The 25,539-nt window shown below is 42.6% G+C and overlaps 2 protein-coding genes across 4 annotated transcripts in view; one reads left to right on the forward strand and one right to left on the reverse strand.

Annotated features, from left to right (window-relative positions):
- Positions 1–3,462: 3,462 nt before the first annotated feature.
- On the reverse strand, positions 3,463–4,040 carry meig1 (meiosis/spermiogenesis associated 1). Its single transcript, XM_060903699.1, has 2 exons — positions 3,891–4,040; positions 3,463–3,591 (listed from the first exon to the last, which is right to left on the reverse strand). Exons 1-2 carry the CDS (start codon positions 4,038–4,040, stop codon positions 3,463–3,465), a joined length of 279 nt encoding a protein of 92 aa, XP_060759682.1.
- A 10,848-nt stretch (positions 4,041–14,888) lies between these two features.
- dclre1c (DNA cross-link repair 1C, PSO2 homolog (S. cerevisiae)) overlaps positions 14,889–25,539 on the forward strand; it is a 46,111-nt gene continuing 35,460 nt past the window's right edge. The window contains exons 1-5 of one of the 3 annotated variants that reach the window (XM_060903365.1): positions 14,889–15,171; positions 15,260–15,311; positions 19,329–19,413; positions 19,518–19,577; positions 20,829–20,884. In XM_060903365.1, coding sequence (XP_060759348.1) covers positions 15,063–15,171; positions 15,260–15,311; positions 19,329–19,413; positions 19,518–19,577; positions 20,829–20,884 — 362 coding nt within the window. In that variant the 5' untranslated portion in view covers positions 14,889–15,062. Of the gene's footprint in view, positions 15,172–15,248; positions 15,312–19,328; positions 19,414–19,517; positions 19,578–20,828; positions 20,885–25,539 lie in introns of all 3 variants that reach the window. The other 2 variants (XM_060903367.1, XM_060903368.1) reach the window with 2 other exon arrangements.

A 25,539-nucleotide genomic window follows, 5' to 3' on the forward strand; every position in this document is an offset into this window, starting at 1 on the left:
CAGACAGACAGACAGACAGACAGATAGATAGATAGATAGATAGATAGATAGATAGATAGATAGATAGATAGATAGATAAGCAAACCTCTAGATAGATAGATAGATAGATAGATAGATAGATAGATAGATAGATAGATAGATAAGCAAACCTCTAGACAGAAAGATAGATAGATAGATAGATAGATAGATAGATAGATAGATAGATAGATAGATAGATAGATAGATAGATAGGCAAACCTCTAGACAGACAGACAGACAGACAGACAGATAGATAGATAGATAGATAGATAGATAGATAGATAGATAGATAGATAGATAGATAGATAGGCAAACAGATAGATAGATAGATAGATAGATAGATAGATAGATAGATAGATAGATAGATAGATAGATAGATAGATAAGCAAACCTCTAGACAGAAAGAGATAGATAGATAGATAGATAGATAGATAGATAGATAGATAGATAGATAGATAGATAGGCAAACAGATAGATAGATAGATAGATAGATAGATAGATAGATAGATAGATAGATAGATAGATAAGCAAACCTCTAGACAGACAGACAGATAGATAGATAGATAGATAGATAGATAGATAGATAGATAGATAGATAGGCAAACAGATAGATAGATAGATAGATAGATAGATAGATAGATAGATAGATAGATAGATAGATAGAGTGGCATGCAAAAGTTTGGGCACCCTTACTGAAAATGTCTGTTTCTGTGAATAGTTAAGTGAGCAGAAGATGAACTGATCACCAAAAGGCATAAAGGTAAAGACGACACATTTCTTTTCAGCATTTTCTGCAAGATTTGTGTATTATTTTTGTTTTGTACAATTGGAGAGTGAAAAAAGAAAAGGAACGCCATGCGAAAGTTTGGGCACCCCAATACATTTGAGTTCTCAGGTAACTTTTACCAAGGTTCCAGACCTTAATTAGCTTATTGAGCTGTGGCTTGTTCAAATTCTTCATTAGGAAAGGTCAGGTGATGCAGATTTCAAAGCTGTATAAATTCTATGACTCCTCAAACTTGTCCCTAAAATCAACAGCCATGGGCTCCTCTAAGCAACTCCCTCGCATTCTGAATAATAAAATAATTGATGCTCTCAAAGCAGGAGAAGGCTACAAGAACGTAGCAAAGTGTTTTCAGGTAGCCGTTTCCTCAGATTGTAATGTTATTAAGAAATGGCAGTTAACAGAAACAGTGGAGATCAAGGTGAGGTCTGGAAGATGAAGAAAACTTTCTGAAAGAACTGCTCGTTGGATTGCTAGAAAGGCAAATAAAAACCCCTGTTTGACTGCAGAAGACCTTCAGAAAGATTTAGCAGACCCTGGAGTGGTGGTGCACTGTTCTACTATGCAGCGACACCTGAACAAATATGACCTTCATGGGAGAGTCATCAGAAGAAAACCTTTCCTGCGTCCTAGCCACAAAATTCAGCGTCTGAAGTTTGCAAATGAACATCTAAATAAGCCTGATGCATTTTGGAAACAAGTCCTGTGGACTGATGAAATCAAAATAGAACTTTTTGGCCACAGTGTGCAAAGGTATGTTTGGAGAAAAAAGGGGGCCAAATTCCAGGAAAAGAACACCTCTCCTACTCTGAAGCATGGGCTTGGATCGATCATGCTTTGGGGTTGTGCTGCAGCCAGTGGCACAGGGCACATTTCATTGGTCGAGGGAAGCATGGAGTCGAATAAATACCAGCAAATTCTGGAAGCAAACATCACACCATCTGTAAAAAGGTTGAAGTTAAAAAGAGGATGGGTCCTACAATAAGACGATGATCCAAAACACACCTCAAAATCTCCAATGGAATACCTCAAGAGGCCCAAGCTGAAGGTTTTGCCCTGGAACTCACAGTCCCCTGACCTAAACATCACTGAAAATCTGTGGATAGATCTCAAAAGAGCAGCGCATGCAAGACAGCCCAAAAAACTTGTAGAACTGGAAGCCTTTTGCAAGGACGAATGTGTGAAAATCCCCCAGGTAAGAACTGAAAGATAATTAGCTGGCTACAAAAAGTGTTTACAAGCTGTGATACTTGCCAAAGGGGGTGTTACTAGGTACTAACCATGCAGGGTGCCCAAACTTTTGCTTCGGGCCCTTTTCCTTTTTTGTCATTTTGAAAATGTAAAAGATGAAAATTAAAAAATTGTTTTTGCTTAAAATATAAAGGGAATGAGTCATCTTTAACTTTATGCCTTTTGGAGATCATTTCATCTTCAACTTGTTTAACTGTTCACAGGAACAGCAATTTTGACCAGGGGTGCCCAAACTTTTGCATACCACTGTAGATAGATAGGCAAACCTCCAGATAGATAGATAGATAGATAGATAGATAGATAGATAGATAGATAGATAAGCAAAGCTCTAGACAGACAGACAGATGGATAGATGAGTAAACCTCTTAACAATCAGACAGACAGATAGATACTTTAGTTATTCCACACTGTGATTATTGTTCCCTGTGTTTGTCCCAGAATGCAAAGTTTGATTGCAAAGCTTGTTTTACTTTAGGTTTAGAAAAAAGTCTCTCGTTTATGTGTCTTTTGTCTGAAATGGTGTTACAAGTGTGAAAAAGGGCTCGAGCCACAAAACAGCTTCATCCAGAGCAGGTCATAAGAGTTGCACTAACTACAGTTGAGAACCACATCTTAAATTTATTCTCCGTTTATTGGTTTTGGCGTCAAAATCTCAAAAATATCTTCTGATTCTTTTACGACAATGATGACACAGTAAAGCCTTTAAAAGAGCACCAGGGACCCAAGCTTTAATGATCAGATGTTTACACACAGCACTTAATCATTGCCTTCACTGAGGAACTGTATTTTACAAATGTAAAAGAATGAGATGCACCAATAATAATAATAATAATAATAATAATAATAATAGGGGCGGCACGGTGGTGTAGTGGTTAGCGCTGTCGCCTCACAGCAAGAAGGTCCGGGTTTGAGCCCCGTGGCCGGCGAGGGCCTTTCTGTGTGGAGTTTGCATGTTCTCCCCGTGTCCGCGTGGGTTTCCTCCGGGTGCTCCGGTTTCCCCCACAGTCCAAAGACATGCAGGTTAGGTTAACTGGTGACTCTAAATTGAGCGTAGGTGTGAATGTGAGTGTGAATGGTTGTCTGTGTCTATGTGTCAGCCCTGTGATGACCTGGTGACTTGTCCAGGGTGTACCCCGCCTTTCACCCGTAGTCAGCTGGGATAGGCTCCAGCTCGCCTGCGACCCTGTAGAACAGGATAAAGCGGCTACAGATAATGAGATGAGATAATAATAATAATAAAGCATTTGTTCTGCTTTATGTATGAAATCTATTTTTCAAATTCACAGACACTGCAAATAAAGCTGCACAACATTATGGATTATCCATCAGCTGCTGTCTTAAAAAAAATAATAAATCACCAAGACGGAAAGACTGAGATACAGAAGAAGTGCCAGAGAGGGTCGATGATGTCAGTACACATACACCTTGACTTTCTGCACATCTCTGTCCTCACACTCCCGCTTTCTGCTATAGTAATAGTATGTGTTATCTCGCCGCTGAAGCTTCTTCACAAACCCTGTCTCAGGCCATCGGTCAATCTGAAACAGGACAGAGGACAGAAAGAGCACACATTAATGACAAGCTATGAAACACTATAACCAATAATTATAATGGATCTTCATGGGGTGGTGTGTGGTGTGCTGTGATGAACTGGTGTCTCGTTCAGGATGTATTCCTGCCTCACACCCAGTGTTCCCAGGACAGACTCGAGATCCATCATGACCCTGACCATCATAAAGCACTTCCTGAAGATGAATGAATGATGAATGTAGACTGTGTATATGATTTTGAGGTGAGGTCTGATAGGGCAAGATGAATCCAGGTGCAATCACATTACCTCCACTTGTTTAATTTGCCTGTACTCCAGCTCATCTCTGTATCCAGCCTGCTGAAATCTGTAGAGATTCTCCACCTCATCTGTCCACTGCCTTGCTCGGCTCATAGACTTAGGCTGGGGTTTGTCATCCAGCAAGCTTGCACAGGACATCTTTATTATTTTACTGATATCTTCTTGGATCCTGGTTTCCAGATTGTTGAAACTGTAATTGATTGATTATCCACATTACATCCTGTTATCATTTGAGGGTTTTTTCCCCTCATTCATTCTCATTATCTCTAGCTGCTTTATCCTTCTACAGGGTCGCAGGCAAGCTGGAGCCTATCCCAGCTGACTACGGGCGAAAGGCGGGGTACACCCTGGACAAGTCGCCAGGTCATCACAGGGCTGACACATAGACACAGACAACCATTCACACTCACATTTGCACCTACGGTCAATTTAGAGTCACCGGTTAACCTAACCTGCATGTCTTTGGACTGTGGGGGAAACCGGAGCACCCGGAGGAAACCCACGCGGACACGGGGAGAACATGCAAACTCCGCACAGAAAGGCCCTCACCAGCCCCGGGGCTCGAACCCAGGACCTTCTTGCTGTGAGGCGACAGCGCTAACCACTACACCACCGTGCCGCCCGGTTTTTTTCCCCTCTCCTTGCAATTAAATTTATTCTCCAAACAACTAACTAGCTGATAAATACCTAGTCTAGTTAACTAACTACTTACTTTGTTGCTAAATCAGTTAATGGAGTCTTTACAATATAATGTACACTACCGTTCAAAAGTTTGGGGTCACCCAGACAATTTTGTGTTTGTCATGAAAAGTCACACTTTTATTTACCACCATAAGTTGTAAAATGAATAGAAAATATAGTCAAGACATTTTTCTGAGCATTTAATCGACCCCACAAATGTGATGCTCCAGAAACTCAATCTGCTCAAAGGAAGGTCAGTTTTATAGCTTCTCTAAAGAGCTCAACTGTTTTCAGCTGTGCTAACATGATTGTACAAGGGTTTTCTAATCATCCATTAGCCTTCTGAGGCAATGAGCAAACACATTGTACCATTAGAACACTGGAGTGAGAGTTGCTGGAAATGGGCCTCTATACACCTATGGAGATATTGCACCAAAAACCAGACATTTGCAGCTAGAATAGTCATTTACCACATTAGCAATGTATAGAGTGGATTTCTGATTAGTTTAAAGTGATCTTCATTGAAAAGAACAGTGCTTTTCTTTCAAAAATAAGGACATTTCAAAGTGACCCCAAACTTTTGAACGGTAGTGTAGCTTCAGAAATTCTAACCACATTTATAGCTTTATTATTAATTAGTGAAAGAACGGATCTTGCAATATACAATATATTCACCAGTCTCCAAAATGAAGTGCTTGTTGTTTATGGTTTCCTAGCAACAAGCTGTCACCGGAAGTCGAGCTTTATTTGGTTGGCCAACCATAACAGAACTCGGAGTTTCCAGTTTTTATGAAATTGGGCAATAAACGTTAAAGAACCATGCTGTATTTACTTATTCTACATGGAGCAGTTTTAAATTCTATAATTTTACAAATGGATTAATTTTTTTGACGTTAGTTTTCTCGTTTGTAAGAGTAAACATTAGCAAATTAACCGTGTCAGATTTATTTTTAATCGCTAGATGTCGCTGTACTTGCGTGTGCTCTAATGTTGCCAGATCAGTACTGACTCCGTACATTTGGGTCACTTTTGAACAGCTATTTTGAAATCATTTTTGTGTTTGGGTAGTTCTCATCTCATCTCATTATCTGTAGCCGCTTTATCCTGTTCTACAGGGTCGCAGGCAAGCTGGAGCCTATCCCAGCTGACTACGGGCGAAAGGCGGGGTACACCCTGGACAAGTCGCCAGGTCATCACAGGGCTGACACATAGACACAGACAACCATTCACACTCACATTCACACCTACGCTCAATTTAGAGTCACCAGTTAACCTAACCTGCATGTCTTTGGACTGTGGGGGAAACCGGATCACCCGGAGGAAACCCACGCGGACACGGGGAGAACATGCAAACTCCACACAGAAAGGCCCTCGCCGGCCACGGGGCTCGAACCCGGACCTTCTTGCTGTGAGGCGACAGCGCTAACCACTACACCACCGTGCCGCCCCTTTATTTAGATCAGTATATAATAATATTATTTATTTATGGAAATGGCTCTAATAATATTTCACTATATTAGTATCTTGATAAAAGAACAGCACTGGGAAATTGTGTGTTTATTTAAAAAAAAAAAGCATTTTGCACTTTAAATACAGTAATAACATGCACAAATAAGAATATAATTCATTTGTGCTGCTATGCACCTGCACTTTATTTTTACACACATTATTTGATTTAATTTCTAGTATCACAATTCTCATTTTATGTGGGTTTTAATTTCATTGTATACAATTACAATGGGGCGGCACGGTGGTGTAGTGGTTAGCGCTGTCACCTCACAATAAGAAGGTCCGGGTTCGAGCCCCGTGGCCGGCGAGGGCCTTTCTGTGCGGAGTTTGCATGTTCTCCCCGTGTCCGCGTGGGTTTCCTCCGGGTGCTCCAGTTTCCCCCACAGTCCAAAGACATGCAGGTTAGGTTAACTGGTGACTCTAAATTGACCGTAGGTGTGAGTGTGAATGGTTGTCTGTGTCTATGTGTCAGCCCTGTGATGACCTGGCGACTTGTCCAGGGTGTACCCCGCCTTTCGCCCATAGTCAGCTGGGATAGGCTCCAGCTTGCCTGCGACCCTGTAGAACAGGATAAAGCGGCTAGAGATAATGAGATGAGATGAGAGACATTTACAATGACAATAAAGGCAATTCAATTCAATTCAATTCAAGTCATTAAGCAAGGAATAAAACACTTTGGGCCATGCTGTTTAGGAAACTAATCAACAATGGGGTGGTGTGATTTGGATCAACACAAAGTGTAGCTAGTGTCGCCACCTCAAATGTGATTATTTACAATAATGGTACATCCTCCAGTGTTTTATTCCTCTGCAATTTGCTGATGATTGCCATTTTTTTCAAATTACAGTATTAATGAACAACATTGTGTTGTGGAATGTCCATGTCACAAGATAGTTCCTGTTATCATTTTACATCACCAGCTTCTCTTTTTTCTTTCTCTAGAAATTATTAACTACAAAAAATGCAGCTTAGTGATTTCTAAGTAACTGAGAAACTGGAAAGTCCTCTGTCCTGAAGACTTTCCCCATGTGAAAGAACTGACAAAGCTCTGACACTGGAGACTCCTTCAGTAAAATGTTAAATAAACATCTCACATAAAACTTCACCACATCAATGATTATACTTTTCTCTTTGTTAAATAACAACACGATTTTTAAAAAATGTGCATTACTAGACTTAGATTATCTTAGGTGTTCAAGCTACAAGGTGAGGATCCTCTTCTTGGACTCCTTGAGTGCCTTCAACACCATCCAGCCCCTTATGCTTCAGGACAAACTGAACAGGATGCGAGTGGACCCCTGCCTGGTCACCTGGATCTCCAGCTACCTCACCGACAGGCCACAGTACATCAGGCTGAAGGACATCACATCTGACACTGTGATTAGCAGCACCGGAGCACCCCAGGGCACGGTGCTGGCCCCTCTTCTCTTCACCCTGTACACCGCGGATTTCTGCTACAACTCGGAGCTGTGTCACATTCAGAAGTTCGCCGATGACACAGCCATCGTGGGGTGTATCAGGGACGACCGAGAGGAGGAGTATAGGAGCCTGGTGAGGGACTTTGCCGTTTGGTGCAACAGGAACCATCTGCAGCTCAACACCTCGAAGACCAAGGAGCTGGTCATTGACTTTGGGAGGTCCAGACCAAGGTCACGACCAGTTCTGATCAAGGGAGTCGAGGTGGAGGCTGTGGATTCCTACAAGTATCTCGGGCTGTGGCTGTACAGCAAGCTGGACTGGAATTGCAACACCAACCACTTGTACAGGAAGGGACCGAGCAAGCTGTACTTCCTGAGGAGGCTGCGGTCCTTTAACATCTGCAGGAAACTCCTGTGGATGTTCTATCAGTCCGTGGTCACCAGCGTCCTGTTTTACACCGTGGTGTGCTGGGGGGGGCAGCACATCCAAGAAGGACACGTCCAGGCTGGACAAACTGATCAGGCGGGCCGGTTCTGTGGTCGGCATGAAGCTGGACTCTCTGGTGATGGTGGCAGAGAAGAGGACTATGGACAAACTACTGAACATCATGGACGATGGCAGTCACCCTCTGCACACCGTCATCAGCAACCAGAGGAGCCTGTTCAGTGACAGAATGCTCCTTCCCAAGTGCAGGACGAACAGACTGAAAAACTCCTTTGTCCCTCACGCCATCAGACTGTACAACTCCTCTCTGTGGGGGAGAAGGGGTAACAGGAGGACAGAGGACGGGACGGGAAGGAGCAGTAGCCTAGCCTGACAATAAGCAATACCGGACAATGTGCAATATAATGTGCAACACCTCTTCTGTTGGCCTTTTTTCCCCCTTCCTCTTGCCCATAACTTCATCTCATCTCATCTCATTATCTCTAGCCGCTTTATCCTTCTACAGGGTCGCAGGCAAGCTGGAGCCTATCCCAGCTGACTATGGGCGAAAGGCGGGGTACACCCTGGACAAGTCGCCAGGTCATCACAGGGCTGACACATAGACACAGACAACCATTCACACTCACAGTCACACCTACGGTCAATTTAGAGTCACCAGTTAACCTAACCTGCATGTCTTTGGACTGTGGGGGAAACCGGAGCACCCGGAGGAAACCCACGCGGACACGGGGAGAACATGCAAACTCCGCACAGAAAGGCCCTCGCTGGCCCCGAGGCTCGAACCCAGGACCTTCTTGCTGTGAGGCGACAGCGCTAACCACTACACCACCGTGCCGCCCCTTGCCCATAACTTATTCTTATTTATATTTGTGTATGCAAATACCTAATTTAATTTAATTTAATTTATTTAGAAGTTTTTCTCTATTTCTATTCTCTGTTTATCCTGGAATGATGCTACTGGAATTTTAATTTCCCTGAGGGAACCCGTCCAAAGGGATCAATAAAGTTCAATCTAATCTAATCTAATCTAATCTAATCTAATCTAATCTAAAAGCATCTGTATAAGTTAAAAACAATAATGTATTAGAACAAGTGCATTAATATACATATGTGAACAACTGTCAGAGCTGCTGCATGTTATAGAAAAAAAATAATCAAAAGAACTGTGTTGTGGTTTAATATATAATATGATGAGGGGTTTTTTTTATTATAGGGGAGAGCAGGGAGACTTGGGACAGTTTGTATTCCCATAAATTAATTTCAACCAATCAGGTTTTAGATTCCATCAGAAGTTCGATGTCGCCCCGAGAGTAACTGACTTCCTTTGGAGACACGAAGCTGGACACTGCAGTAAGGTTTGTGAAGTTCAATATTTTATCAACCAAAACTTGTATTTCCTACTTCGCCTCCATCTCCATTCTATAGTGTAATGTACGCTGGTGAATTGGGGATTTGTTAGGAATTAAAGTATGTAGACTAGAGTTATTAGTTATAGTATTATTTATGGCGGCACGGTGGTGTAGTGGTTAGCGCTGTCGCCTCACAGCAAGAAGGTCCGGGTTCGAGCCCCGTGGCCGGCGAGGGCCTTTCTGTGCGGAGTTTGCATGTTCTCCCCGTGTCCGTGTGGGTTTCCTCCGGGTGCTCCGGTTTCCCCCACAGTTTCCCCCAAAGACATGCAGGTTAGGTTAACTGGTGACTCTAAATTGAGCGTAGGTGTGAATGTGAGTGTGAATGGTTGTCTGTGTCTATGTGTCAGCCCTGTGATGACCTGGCGACTTGTCCAGGGTGTACCCCGCCTTTCACCCGTAGTCAGCTGGGATAGGCTCCAGCTTGCCTGCGACCCTGTAGAACAGGATAAAGCGGCTAGAGATGATGAGATGAGTATTATTTATTAAACTTTAATACTGGGGAAAATATTTTAGGGGTTTTTTTTGCCCTGAATGTTCAGACAGGGAGAGTTGGGACAGTTTGTCATGTTACAGGTTTATCTTGTGGTTTACAAATATAAAATTGTTTAAAAATGTTTGATAAAAATATGGGCGTGTCCCTGCATGAGGATTCCTGGGTTTCACATGACGTCAGATCAGCCCCATTAGTTATTCAGAACTTTAGCTGGTGGTCTACTAAAGCTCAGTTGACAAAGCGTTTGTATGAAGACGCTGCATTGCTCGCGTGAAAAATGTCTTACGCTTGCGTTGTTTTAGGTTGTTCGAATCGATCAAACCGTAAGACTGATAAAAGTTTCTTCAGGGTTCGCTGTGAACTAATAAAAAAGGGTGAACAAACAGGATTTCACAAAAAGATGTGGAGAAAGGTGGCTTTCGAACCTCTGACTGAAATCGAAGGGAGCCGAGTCGAAGCGTGCTCGAGTTTGCAGTGATCACTTGGTGAAAGGTTTGTATTTCCCTCTCAGCTCTGTCCTTAGTGTTTTCCAAGTACTTTTCTTGCTGTGTCGTTATTTTACGGTACTTTTTTTTTAGTCACGAAGCACTAAAGTCCCCAGCTGTTTCTTTGTTTACTCCTCACAAAGTCCATATGCAGGAAAGTCTCGACAAAATTCTTCCCCAGCCGTACAGTTACAATGCGCCGTGATCACTTCTCCATCTTGTTTAACTGAGATCCAGGTCTTTAAAGGGGTTTCTGATGATCTTTGTGAATGATTTAGCTGAGAGATAAGAGCCAACACAAGTGAGAATCAAGTAAACTGTTGTTGGTTTACACTTCAACTTGCAGCGCTTCATTGTAAGGACGTGAACGAAAAGCTTTTAAAAAAACTTACACGGGCAAAAACAATACAGGATTCATTGGGCAGTGACTTGATAGCGAGGTCCTTTACCCAGCCACATACAAAAAAAGTTGTAAGCCTCCATACTCGTCCACGCTTTCATCTGTTTTGCGGTGTAGAAGGACGTCTGCAACACCAGATAGTTCGAGATGTCGGGGAACTCGACTGAAGGGTAGTTTTTGAGATCGTATGACAAATCCTTCTTTCCCAGACTGTATGGGTCGATTCCATTGCACATAGCAATCTTCTGAATATATCTAAAGCCAGTAGTGGTTTCTAGATTACGAGCGTACTCTGATAAGTTATCGCTTGGTGTTTGCACTACGACAGCTGTTTAGACCACCAGCTATTTCACTTCCGGTAAAACCGCTAAGAAAAGTCACGTGACTGAAACCCAGCATCCATCCATTATCTGTAGCTGCTTTATCCTGTTCTACAGGGTCGCAGGCAAGCTGGATCCTATCCCAGCTGACTGTGGGCAAGAAGCGGGGTACACCCTGGACAAGTCGCCAGGTAATCGCACGGCTGACACATAGAGACAAACAACCATTCACAGTCAATTTAGAGCCACCAGTTAACCTAACCTGCATGTCTTTGGACTGTCGGGGAAAACGGAGCACCCGGAGGAAACCCACGCGGACACGGGGAGAACATGCAAACTCCACACAGAAAGGCCCTCGCTGGCTGTTTTAGGCCGAATCCCATTTCACCCCTTGGACCAACCCCATGGCCCTTCCCCTCCATTTTGCGCGTTCACGTGAAGGGGTAGGGGTATCCCAATCCCAGTTAACGCGGAGGGGTAGGGGAAGGGGTAGGGCTTCTGTACCCCTCCAAATGGAGATTTTCCTGGATCTGACTCCGAACGAAGGGGTTTGAGTGATTTCCCACAATGCCATGCGGATTTCAGCGAGATTTCATGCGGATTTCAGAAAGATGGCGGTTCCCGCGGCGAAAGATGGTCATAAATGTATTTTCTCCATTATTTACGTGTTTTAAGTTGTTATCCAGAGGAAACACGCCGCTTGATTCGCTTTCGAGCTGAGAATGAGCAGCGATTTCTGAAATCCAAGCTGCTGCTAAAAAGCTTTGGGAGTGAGTATTGTTTTCGGTTGCTTGACTGCGTACGTTTTGTTCTGTTATTCTCGCTTTTATTGTTTACATGAGTGTTCTGACACCTCATTCTGTCGGATGTGGTGCACGAAGCGCCAAAGATATCCCATTCAGTGGTGTTAGTTAACAAATCACACCCTGCCAGCAGAGATCTCTGGCTCTGATTGTAGCGGCTGGTCGCAGCCAATGACGCATTTGGTCGCGTTTTGCTAACGTAAACGCTGACGGAGGTACGCGATGACGTATGCTATCGTTGAAGGGCTATCCCAATACGTAAGGGTTGAATTTCAAGCCCTATCCCTTGTAGCTCAGTTTCAAGGGGAAGGGCCAAGGGGAAGGCGGAGGGGAAGGGGGAGGGGTAGGGGTAGAAATTAGAATTGGGATTGGGCCTTATTGAGTCAGGTTTTGAATAAACAGACATTTTTCTATCACTGAACCAGCATTGTGTGTTCATACAGTTCATATGGTAGAAGTTTTGGTAATAAATAAAAATTTAACATGTAAGTCTGGATATTTTATTTTTGTTCCATGTGTCCCTTCAATATCTCATGTCTTTGTGGAAAAAATAATGACAGAAAAAGTGAATCCTGAAGGCCAGGATATGTGGCAAGCTGAGAAACTATTGCTGTGGTAAGACGGGATAGTAAATATAGTAAACCTATGTGGTAAGACGGGATAGTAACCCCCCCCCCCCCCCAAAAAAAAAAATATATCTGTCCCTCTGAGTTACATGTCAATCCTGAGATCGAGATGCTGACCTCTTCTGCTCCTCGGACCTGCCTGATCCATCCTGGTGCCCTATGCCTGGTTGGAGTCTCATCACATCGCTCCTGTGGAGGACGGCCCCATATGGACAGTCGAAAGTCACACTTGGAGGACACTCTGGACACTTACAGTAATGCTTTTATGGCTGAGGACTACGGTTAACTTGCTAACTTTAGGACTGCAGTTGTTATGAACAGTTTTGCACTCAAGTTTCCATCAGTGAAGAGTTTATAACATCAACGAAACTGTCTTCATGTTAAAACTGTTAATGTTATAGTCATGCTGTCTGTTGTTGCCCAAATGAGGATGGGTTCCCTTTTGAGTCTGGTTCCTCTCGAGATTTCTTCCTCATGTCGTCTGAGGGAGTTTTTCCTCACCACCGTCACCACAGGCGTGCTCACTGGGGATAGATCAGGGATAAAATTAGCTCATGTTTTAAGCCAGTATCTCACTGGGCTGTGACAGCTTGCGACAAATTGCGAACGTCATTCGCGACAGAGTTTCAAAAGTGTCTTGAAACATTCGTGGAGCTTCTCAATTTCCTCGCATGAGTCGCAAAGTGTCGCTCCTTCGTAGCTGAAATTTTGAACATGTTAAAAAAATTTGTGCGACAAAATTTCTCTCAAAATAGCCACAAATGCATCGCTGGTGTCGCAAAGCTTTCACGAACCCTTCTCAAGTCAATTTCCGTGAGGCTTCCTCTACTTCCCTGCCTGCCGAGGGAAAGCTGGGCTGCGACAGCCTGCGACTAGTTGGAGACACAACAATTGCGGTAAAATATGCGACTATCAATTCAGTGTGATTCCAAGTGAAAATTGTCTCTAATTCGCATATTTTATCGCAATTGTGTCTCCAACTAGTCGCGGGCTGTCGCAGCCCAGTGAGATATTACCCTTAAAGTGCATATCACGGGTAAATTCAGGAGCAAGATCAATGTAATTCTCCTATTTTAGATTAAACTTTGGTCAAATATCTGTAACATTTTTGCATTTTGTGCAATTTTTTTACCTTGCGCAATACCAGAAAAATTCAGTTGAAATCAAGCCATTTGAGGCGAATTGGTCCGCCTCTGAAAAAACTCGGCATTTGGGTTTCCTGGCAAACATTGATTTTCGTGACGTTGCGTGCGGGACGCCTCCCTCTGAATCCTACGTCAGCGCTGGTTTGTTTATGAGAAAACGACCTGGTGGTTTTCTGCAAATTTCTTCAACGTTATCACGTAATTATTAAAATAGTTAACAGATGTATCGTAGGAGGGTGTAGCAACACCAATCTTGATGGGATCAGTACTCATCGTTTCCCAAAAGAAGAAGAAACCATTATTTGTCACATGCACACTTCAAGCACAGTGAAATTCATTCTCTGCATTTAACCCATCTGAAGCAGTGAACACACGCGCGCGCGCACACACACACACACACACACACACACACCCAGAGCAGTGGGCAGCCACACCAGAGTGCCCGGGGAGCAGTCAGGGGTCAGGTACCTTGCTCAAGGGCACCTCAGCCCAAGGCCGCCCCACGTTAACCTAACTGCATGTCTTTGGATTGTGGGGGAAACTGGAGCACCCGGAGGAAACCCACGCAGACACGGGGAGAACATGCAAACTCCACACAGAAAGGACAATAAGAGAGAAATAGGAGCGTTTGGTCTACACAGGCTGTGCACTGAAACCGTGCAAAGCTCTCGCAGCCTGCTGGCGCTTCCGCAGGTAACGTCACGAATCTGGCTCCAGACTCCCTTGGGATTTTTCCAGACGCGTTTTCATCTCATCTCATTATCTCTAGCTGCTTCATCCTGTTCTACAGGGTCGCAGGCAAGCTGGAGCCTATCCCAGCTGACTACGGGCGAAAGGCGGGGTACACCCTGGACAAGTCGCCAGGTCATCACAGGGCTGACACATAGACACAGACAACCATTCACACTCACATTCACACCTACGCTCAATTTAGAGTCACCAGTTAACCTAACCTGCATGTCTTTGGGGGAAACTGTGGGGGAAACCGGAGCACCCGGAGGAAACCCACGCGGACACGGGGAGAACATGCAAACTCCGCACAGAAAGGCCCTCGTCGGCCACGGGGCTCGAACCCGGACTTGACTTAAATGCTCTCTAATGCAATATGAATGTGATGCTAAATGCAATGAATTTCACACAGTTCCAACTCTCCCCGCTCTCCCCTAGTGACTCATGATTATTTTGCAGTGAGGTCAGAGCTGTGGAGTTTTTATGTACCGGGTGATTTTGTAGCCCAACCCTGGCAACCCTGCTCTCATGGTTTCCTCCTATGGCGGGTGTTTGTGTTTCATGAGTTTGAATTTCGAGAAGAATAAATGTGCGAAGGAGATGTTTTTAGAAGGCCAGAGTCTTCTTTCTCGGTAAACCCGTGTATAAAGCCAGGTTTTGAGGTTAGTAAAGCTAACACTGGTGTGAGAAAGTCAGAATGAGCTCCTTCCTTGGACGGATGAAGGAATATCCAACGATTTCCATCGACAGATTCGACAGAGAGAATTTACACGCCAGAGCTTATTTTCTGTCTCACTGTCATAAAGGTAGCATTTCACTCAAAGCTTTGGCTTCCTGTCTGAGATATTGGGTTGATTTTCAGTCTTAAAGTGTAACATGAAAGTGTGTTTACAGATCATATGAAAGGACTGAAAGGACCTTTACTGAAAAGGAAATTAAAGTTTAGGTAAGCAACTCTAAGACTGCACACATAACCACCTATTATTGTTATAACAATCATAATAATACCACAACACTAGTTGGTTCTCGAGTCTGATGCTCAGAAGGTGTTTAATTTTCTGTAACAGCAGCTCTGGTGGTACCGTAGGTACCGTACCTTGTACCTTGTCCAGGTCTTCAGTCGTCGTCACGTGACAGCTCTGCCTGCTCACGTTTTTTGTTTGTTCGTTCAGTGTGGTTAACAAGAGGTGATGCGATCTAACGCTAGTCTCGGACCATCTGAGATGCCACCCAAGATGAGCTGAAGGTCTTGTTCTAAGTTCTTCAACAGGGATAGACGCCCAATGCGTCAAGACCCATGAGTGGACAACCAGTAGAGGAGACACAATGGGACAGCATTCTAGCCACATGGCTGAAGTAGAGGAGACGTCGATGACTGACTGATGACGGTTGCTAGTGTGGAGCACCCAGTTCTTCTCCTTATCTTGCGGTCTGAAACTTGGTCGTAAAATCAGACAGTCAAAATCCTTTGTAAGCAGTTGTGATGGAATGTATCCAAACGCTGTAGTTGTTGTTTAAGAGCCCATGTCGGACAGTCGTAAAGCAGGGTCGTGATTAGTCCCACACTCGTAGATTGTAATTTTCAAGCTCAATGTGATCCCGCTATTCTTCCATATATTATTCAGAGCGTTAAAGTGCATATTCTGGACCAATTTCGGGGTTTTTTTTATATGAAAGTACGTCCCTTTGCACACCCATCCAGAAGGGTAATTTTGCACAAGGCCATCTGTCTACAGCAGAAAAAAATAAAATAACAAAACGCGTCTGGAAAAATCCCAAGGGAGTCTGGAGCCAGATTCGTGACGTCACCTGCGGAAGCGCCAGCAGGCTGCGCGAGCTTTGCACGGTTTCAGTGCACAGCCTGTGTACACCAAGCGCTCCCATTTCTCTCTCATTGTCCGGTCTTTTGGGAAACGATGAGTACTAATCCCATCAAGATTGGTGTTGCTACACCCTCCTACGATACATCTGTTAACCATTTTAATAATTACGTGATAACGTTGAAGAAATTTGCAGAAAACCACCAGGTCGTTTTCTCAAACAAACCAGCGCTGACGTAGGATTCAGAAGGAGGCGTCCCACACGCGACGTCACGAAAATCAGTGTTTGTCGGGAAATCCAAATGCCGAGTTTTTTCAGAGGCGGACCAATTCGCCTCAAATGGCTTGATTTCAACTGGATTTTTCTGGTATTGCGCAAGGTAAAAAAATTGCACAAAATGTTAGATATTTGACCAAAGTTTAATATAAAATAGGAGAATTACATTGATCTTGCTCCTGAATTTACCCGTGATATGCACTTTAAAGGCGCTAGAAGCTAGACCAAACCTGGTGTTAATCTCTTTATCGATTGGACTATTTCTCACTTCACAGTAAGAAGGTTCTGGGTTTGAACCCCTTGGCTGACCGGGCCCTTTCTGTGTGGAGTTTTTATGTTCTCCTCATGCCTGCGTGGGTTTCCTGCCACAGTCCAAAGACATGCAGATTAGTTCAATTGGCTACTCTCAATTGCCCGTATGAGCGTCTCTGTGTTGACCCTGTGATAGGTTGGTGACCCGTCCCGGATGTACCCCGCCTCTTGCTGATGTCCGCTGGGATTGGCTCCAGCTTCTCCATGACCAGCAATGGATAAGTGGTATAGAAAATGAAATTAAATAAATAGCAGCTCTGACACTCGGTGGGTTTTTCCACTATAGGAAAGTCTTCAAGACAGAGGAGTTTTACAGGTTCTAGATAATATTACAAGCTGTGTGTTTTTAAAAAATTTATTTATTTATTTATTTATTTTTTTATGTGGTGGAGACGTTATGGTTTTGTGTTGTCTGATTGTGTGTACGTCTGTCCATGTGTTTACAAGATATCTCGAGGATGACTGATTGAATGGTTGGAAGATCTATAAGGAATTATTACTGCAACTAATAGATGAACTGAGTAGATTTTGGAATTGATCCAAACAAGCTATAGATACAGTGGATGGATGGATGGATGGATGGATAGATTCATTCATTTACCTTATTAATTCCCACTGGGAATTCCTTCCTGTTTAAAGTATATTTCCAGCATATAAATTCGTAACTAGAAGGACTAGACTTGTTGGTGATGGGCATTCGAGATTCCCCTTGGCTTCAATTTCTACTTGTTTCAATTCTTTGCCAATTTAATTCTATTTATTAACTCTAACAGAGAGAGGAGGGAAAATGCTAGTGAGGAAATAACTGTAGCTACTATAACGTAAGTGATAACAGGAACTACCCTGTCTTACAGATGTTGTACAGCATTAAATGTAACTATGAATAGATAAAAAGCACAACATGTCGTTCTTTAATAAATTAAATGTTGTTATGGTTGGCAAATCCGCTTTGGGATGGCAACATTAACTCTGCTTTGGGGAAAACCACATTGCATCATGTTGTTATGGATTATTTTCCTTTAATATAAATACGCAGGGGCGGCACGGTGGTGTAGTGGTTAGCGCTGTCACCTCACAGCAAGAAGGTCCGGGTTCGAGCCCCGTGGCCGGCGAGGGCCTTTCTGTGCGGAGTTTGCATGTTCTCCCCGTGTCCGCGTGGGTTTCCTCCGGGTGCTCCGGTTTCCCCCACAGTCCAAAGACATGCAGGTTAGGTTAACTGGTGACTCTAAATTGAGCGTAGGTGTGAATGTGAGTGTGAATGGTTGTCTGTGTCTATGTGTCAGCCCTGTGATGACCTGGCGACTTGTCCAGGGTGTACCCCGCCTTTCGCCCGTAGTCAGCTGGGATAGGCTCCAGCTTGCCTGCGACCCTGTAGAACAGGATAAAGCGGCTAGAGATAATGAGAGTGATAAATACGCAGGCGATTTATAAAAAAATCAGGCGTGCTGATTGGTCAAGAAATTTTGACTATTCCCAAAATATGGAATGAAATTATTTGATGGTAAGAACGTTTGTCATCGTAAGCGAGGAAGAATTGCAAATGATGAAAGAAAATGCTGTTCCTAAAAGCACTAAAGATGTGCTGAAGTTTGGTCTAAAACTCTTCAAAGGTAAGATGGGATTGATATATATACATATTTTTTTAAATCACCTGTGTATTTATACTAAAAACAATTATTCTATCCACATTCACTGGATATGAGCAATCACATGCTCCGATTGGCTACTCTACTACTAGGATATTAGCTCGTGTACTGTGAGTAGAGAAAAACAAAATGGCGGAGCGCATCAAGTCAGATATAATACTTTATCAAGTATTTAAAAGAAACAGAAATGGCTAAAAGAATATAGGCCCCCCCCCCCCCCCCCCAAGTATCTCCTCCCATACACTCCAACCCAGTTGGTGGCGGTAATACACCTTTTAAATTGGTTTGTCAACCGCCAAAAAACCTTAAAGAAGAAGAAAATGGCAGAGTGTGTTACTGAACCAACCAAGGATGAAATAAAAACTACTTGAAAACAACCCCCCCCCCCAAAAAAAAAGCGCAACAAAATATGGAATGACATTGTTTGATGGTAAGAACGTATCTTTAAAAAAAAAATTTTGATTTTTTTTTTTCAAGAATTATCACATTTTTCACATTGTTCCTGTTATTTAGCTGGTTTGTTTACATTCTAAGTGGAAATGATTTTGTCGGATGTTTTGTATTAAGTTTTTATTTATCAAATTTGCTAAAAATAAAAATGTTCTGTTTCTCAAAATCTAGTAAATGTGGATAGAATAAAACAGTTATTCCACTCAATCTGGTCGTACACGGCTTATAGCTGACTCGGTGCTACGCGCCTCATCGGCTCATGTACGACTCGATTTTGTGGAATAACTGTTAATTATCCTCCTCAGGCTCAGTGAATATCAGTACCTCGACTTCATCTCGGTTATTATTCACTGATATTCACGTTACCTTCAGTGAATAATTGTTAAATAACAGCACATAAGTGTTTTATTCTTTACTTAATCAATGACCAACCCTTTTTTTTTTTTTTTTTTTTGTAGCTTAACTGTAAAGCTGTACTGCTCATTTGTCACAAAGGAGCTCCTACTCAACAATCCAAAATATGGCTTCTGGGAAGACCGCATAGTAAGTTAGAGGAAAATGCTCTTTTTTTTTTTTTTGGATAGATATACCGTAAAGTTATCTAACATTCATAGATTTGCTCACTCTCTGGGAATATCTAATTCCAGGTTGCTCTTGAGTTGGACAGTCCATCACATATATCACTGACTGATGAGGTTACAGGAGAGGTGAGCTCTGACATGCTGCATTTTTTTTTTTTTGTCTTGTTAACCTCTGAATTAATAATATAACCATCCCAAAGAAAATAACGGCAAAGGATTTTAAGGGAGAAAAAAAAAACAACAACTTTTTTTTTTTCAATAGTAAACACTAAAATGTGTTTAAACTATTGTATGTGATCCCGTGGAAGAAAGCACCGTCCACAGCAGCCTTGGTGCGTCGGTGATTCTGATGTTCACCAGCCGCATCACAAACGCACCTGTTAATTACACTTTAACTTCCAACAGACCAAGTGTATTAACTTTTTTGATACGCCTTCATTATATATTCATTTAGAAACTAGATGCAAAGGTGGATTCTGCTGCTAGTTCATTAGCTAGGAAGTTTTTTTTTTTAAAGATATTTTGGGGCTTTTTTCACCTTTATTGGATAGGACAGTGTAGAGACAGGAAATGAGCAGGAGAGAGAGACGGGGAGGGATCGGGAAACGACCCCGGGTCGGAACCGAACCCGGGCCCCCGGATCCATGGTATGGCGCCCCATCCACCCGAGCCACGACGCCCCTAGCTAGGAAGTTTTTAAAGCTAGCTTTATTATCATGGCTCCATATGGGGAAGCCATGGCCTAATGATTAGACAAATAGCTTTGGGAACAAAAGGTTGCTGGTTTGAATCCCTGAACTACCAGGACTGGCTGAAGTGCCCAGGGACCTAACCCCAAACTGCTCTGGCAAGAGTGTTGGTGTACCTTCTGTCTGATTAGCCAAAGAAAAACTGATGATGTGATTATCAGTTTGGGTCGGAGCCCAGCCAGAAAAAAAAATGATCATTTTGCATATTGCACAAAGAAGTGATGTCATGCGTCTTTTCTTTTTTTTTTAAATGTCGGAGTTTGACACTTGGGTATGTGCAAAACATGGTAGAAACCTAATGAGGAAATACTCCAAATACAAACATTTGCTTAGTTATAGTGACGTGTGTGTGCACGTGCGCATAGCGGACAACATCCAGCACAAAAGTTCATACAGTATGTTCGATCCCAAGCCTTGAGGATGTAGTACACTCATATGTCCTGTTCTCTAGAGAACAGGAAGTAGGAACCATTTCAGACACAAGACCTGTGTCCTGAAGCTCATGGAGGATCTGTGTGGTGTAAACAGGAATCCTGGGAGGAACAGCATTGTATAATTCCCATGAATCACACTGCTTATGTAAATCTGTTCCAGTTTCATTAATTGCCATCTTGTCTTCTATTCCCAGGTGGAAGATGTTGTTGTGACATTACTGCCGGCTGGACACTGCCCTGGATCAGTCATGTAAGCAGTTATTGTTAACAGCAGCGCTAATCATAATATATCCCAAACACAGTACTATAATTTGACTGATTTTATATGAAAGAAATGCTGTATAATAATATTTAATTATTATACATACGGGCCACTTTTCCCATGGAATAAAAACATTTATTTTTTTCGTGGTCCGGTTTCCATCAAATCCTGCTCTCTGATTGGCTGGCGAGCGGGTCCGTATCCTACGATACGGACCCTGGTTACGGACCTCTGGCGACTCGCTCGTTCACAACAACAACAAACATGGTAGCGTTTTTTGTCAACGTTTATCTTTTTTTCTAAGATCTATTTATAAGAGTTTTATCAAAAATCGTATAAATTTTTGCCAGCATTTCTCAGGAGAATAGCATTAATTTTACATCATGGACAGCGATAACGACAGTGTTCACAGCAAAAGCGAGTTTTACTACCCTGAGGAAGAAGAAATAAAAGAAAGCATTTCAGGAGAAAGCTAAAAACCTCTAACTGTTGCTAACGCCGAGCAAAAACATGGCTGAATCCTGAATGACTCCTATTTGTATAAATAGGGGACTACATAGGCGGCAAAATGTAGTTTTTTTTCCTGCCATGGAAGTGCACTTGTATACCGAGGAGGAAGCCATTTGCATTACAGCCGTGAATGAGGATTCAAAATGGCGGCTCGGCTCGGTTTTCCCTTTCGGGCGCTCTCGTTTTCTGTTAGAATTTTGTAAAGAAAAAATAAATATATTATTTACCAGCTTAAGGTCGGTCCGTATGGTGAAATACCGTGACCTCGGCCCAGAGGGCCTCGCTCAGTACTTTCAAGACCTCAGTCACGGTATTTCACCATACGGACCTCCCAGCTGGTAAATAACATGTATTCTTTTCCATCTAGTGGGTTTATCGATTATCATATCACTTATTCATGTATTACGTCACTTTCCTCAATGGAGAATGAGCGTGCAATATTGTGAATTATTTTTTTCGTGGTCTGGTTTCCATCAAATCGTGCGCTCTGATTGGCTCGCGAGTGGTCCGGAATCCTACAATCCAGACCCCGGTTACAGACCTTTGGCGACTCGCTCGTTCACAACAACAAACATGGTGGCAATTTTTGTCAACATTTATTTTTGCATTTCTCAGTATAATAGCATTAATTTTACAGCGTGGACAGCGAAAGCGAGTTTTACTACCCTGATGAAGACGAAATAAAAGAAAACATTTCAGGAGAAAGCCGAAAACCTGTAACTGTTGCTAACGCCGAGCAAATCCAGCAGTTTATTGAGGAGCAAAGGGCAGAAAATGCAACAAAAAAGACGACCTACGACCTCAATGTCTTTGGGAAGTTCTGTCGAAACCTAAATGAAGATCGAAAGGTGGAAGACATACCTGGCGAAGAACTAAACATGTTGCTGTGCAACTTTTTCATATCCGCAACAAAGAAAAATGGCGATGTGTATGAGCCATCCTCACTCACGTCTTTCTAGAGAAGTATCCAGCGCTATCTGAAATATGGTTTCCCTTTTGGGCGCTCTCATTTTCTGTTAGAATTTGGTAAAGAAAAAAAAATTTATTATTTACCAGCTTAAGGTCGGTCCATATCGTGAAATACCGTGACCTCGGCCCAGAGGCCTCGGTCAGTATTTTCAAGACCTTGGTCACGGTATTTCACAATACGGACCGACCTGAAGCTGGTAAATAATATATTGCACGTTGTCAAGACAACACGACATCACACGTCAGAGCTTACGCGAAGATCCAACGGCAAAACTTTTCTGCTGCGCATGCACAGAATCATTTCTTTGACCGCCAGGAAAGAGAGAAGACGAGGTTAATTCAGTGCTCGGTTTAAGTGCTAAATAAATAAACTGAAACTAAAGATGCACTGAACACCCGAAAAGCTCTCAGAACTTCATTATATATTCTTCATGCATATTTACAAGAGAAAAACATACCAACGGTCATCGAAAAACTGGAAAAGAGACACATCGGAGATGTAAAATTTCCACGCTCGTGAGTGACTGGGACAGTTCAAACATGGCAATGAGGTTTGCTTCATTAAAAGCAGAAGATTTTGAGAGAATTTTGGCTGCCAGGTCGCTCCGTTGTATATAGCTGTGTTGATGTTGAAACGTTTCATATTTGGCGTTTACCTTGATGACGCTTTGTACACTACTGGCGTTATCTTAACCAGCTTCATGAGGTAGGCACCTGGAGTGCTTTTCAATTATCAGCTGTGCCTCGTCAAAAGTTTATTAGTGGACGAGTTTCTTGCCTTCTTAATGCGTTTGAGATCAAATGGTAAATAATAAAAGTACTAGTCAACACGATCATAGATTCAAGGAATGGACCTCCTTAGGGCTTACAACATACTATTCACTAATAAGTAAAGGTACGGTTAGAAGTTTCCAAGATCTCAAGGATAATTTTGGTCTACAGAACCAGGGCCTCTTCAGATATCTACAAATAAGAGACTATATCAGGAAAAACGTTATAAAAAATTATGAATCTGAAAACGATATTCTACAGGTATTTGTAAAAGCTTATAAAGATGAACCTTTTAAGAAGATAATTTCAAAATTATACCCAAGTCTTCAATCTCTTAACAAAGAAAATATATCTAATGTAAAATCAAGATGGGAAACTGAAGGCAACATCACAATCTCACAGGAGAACTGGAAGGAAATTTTCAAAACAATTTTTTTTTTTGTTTCCGTTTCCGGTTGAGAGTACGTCGTGCGCGTTCTGGCTGCCGCTTCTCACCGGAGCTTTTTTTGTTTTATTTTATTTCTTTTTCTATTTTTTTTTCTGTGTATTTGTGTAGTTTGATGTTTGTTTGAGTGTTTTGTCCGCCGGTTGTGGTGTAGCTCCGGACCTAGTTTTGGGCGTCGGTTCCCTCCAGGCCTTGGTTCGCTGTGGGTGATGCCTGCGCTCCCAGCTGTGGACTGCAGTGAGCTCGTTGCTCATTTTCATCATGGTTGTCCAGCGCTCTGCGCTTTAACGCTTGGCGTGATGTTCTGAGCAGTGTTGCTTGGTGGTGTCGCGGCGGCTGTGCAGACGGTTTGGGACACACCAGCGCTTTGCGTGGCGGAGCTTCTCTGCTCGCTTTGTGGATCCATGGCGTGATGTTCTGAGCGATGTTGCTGACGGTGTCACGACGGCGGTGCTGGAGATGTGGGACTTGTTTTCGTGCGCCTTTTGGTGGGACTGTGGCTGCTACACCATGGGAATTACATCCTGACCCCTACTTGGTGGACTTTTTTAATTTATTTATTTTTTTCTTTTTGTCCACTATTGTAAAGCGTCCTTGAGTTTTTTGAAAGGCGGTATATAAATTTTAATTTATTATTATTATTATTATTATTATTATTATAACACTGGAAAACACTGGTGTCTTTGCGCCTGCAGCGGTGCTTTGCCTGTGCTGTGGCCGAAAATAGTTCCAGATATAAATTGGTCTAGTAAATCCCTTCGTGTTAATTTGCATTGATATGTGTACTCGATGTGAATGTACAAGTCATGAGAAATAATTATAAAAAATCTTGAGTTATTTGATTCACTTTTGCAACGACAATGCTAGCTGGACACGCCGGATTACAGCGACTACGCTAAGCTAAAGCTAACCGGGGCGTTTCTAGATCAGGACAATGGCTGGGTCGGCTACAAAACGCTTTGGCTCACTCATCCAACTCTAGGGACTGCAAGGACTGACTCAGTTTCACCTGGGGGTGGCGTACTCCTTTTAAGACATGAAGTCGATTTTAATTAACCCATTGATGCCTGAAACGCCTGCAAAAAAACGTCTGCAAATGCCTAAGCCAGTTTTTAGAAAAGGTCCCCATCTGCCTGAGGGTTTTCTGAAATAAAAGTAATTAATTGAAAACGCCTATGAAAAATTCAATATCTCAGCCTCTGAAGCACATAAAGACATGAAATAAGTTGCATTTAAAAGATAAAATTCTCTGCTTTTATTGGATCATGCTCATTCAGCATTAACACTAACACATTTGTTAACACATAGATGAGTCTTGAAAATGATGACAAAATCAACAATGCTGCGTTATGCAACAACCGGCGCTAGGGGCAATGTTGCATGACGCAGGATCCGGCGTCAATGGGTTAATAAAAATAAAGAAAAATCATTTAATTAGAAGGTCTGTCTAAACTTTTGACTGGTTCTATATGTGTATATACTGTACCTTGCTCCACTTCTCACAGTACAGCTTATCGTAGGCTAACATGAGTTTTGTCAATAGATAGGTTTAAAGGAGAACTGACGTCATTTTTGAATTTGCTTTATTTCTTAATTCACGTGTTATTCAATTACGTTTTCGGTTTTAGTAACCTTGTATCGTGACTCGTATTGGCAACTAATTGCAATTAAATATTATCCTTATCGGCCTATTCGGTTTTTAGCCGTGTTGAATTTAGTTCGTTTGGTCCACGGCAGGCGTCGCTTATCCGCGCGATCTTGACGAGACTTGTGCGAGACTTCGAAACGTGAAGCGTCAGCCAGGTGTCAGTGCCGCCATTTTGAAAACTGTTTTCCAAACGAAGTATTGCACAAAAACGAGTTTAAATGACGATTACTGCCGACTTTCTTAAAACTTTCCTGATTGCTATCAAAACAAAACTTCCGGCTTGATTACGTCAGCATTCGA

The sequence above is a fragment of the Neoarius graeffei genome, chromosome 21 (assembly GCF_027579695.1).
Source record: "Neoarius graeffei isolate fNeoGra1 chromosome 21, fNeoGra1.pri, whole genome shotgun sequence".
NCBI classification, from domain to species: domain Eukaryota; kingdom Metazoa; phylum Chordata; class Actinopteri; order Siluriformes; family Ariidae; genus Neoarius; species Neoarius graeffei.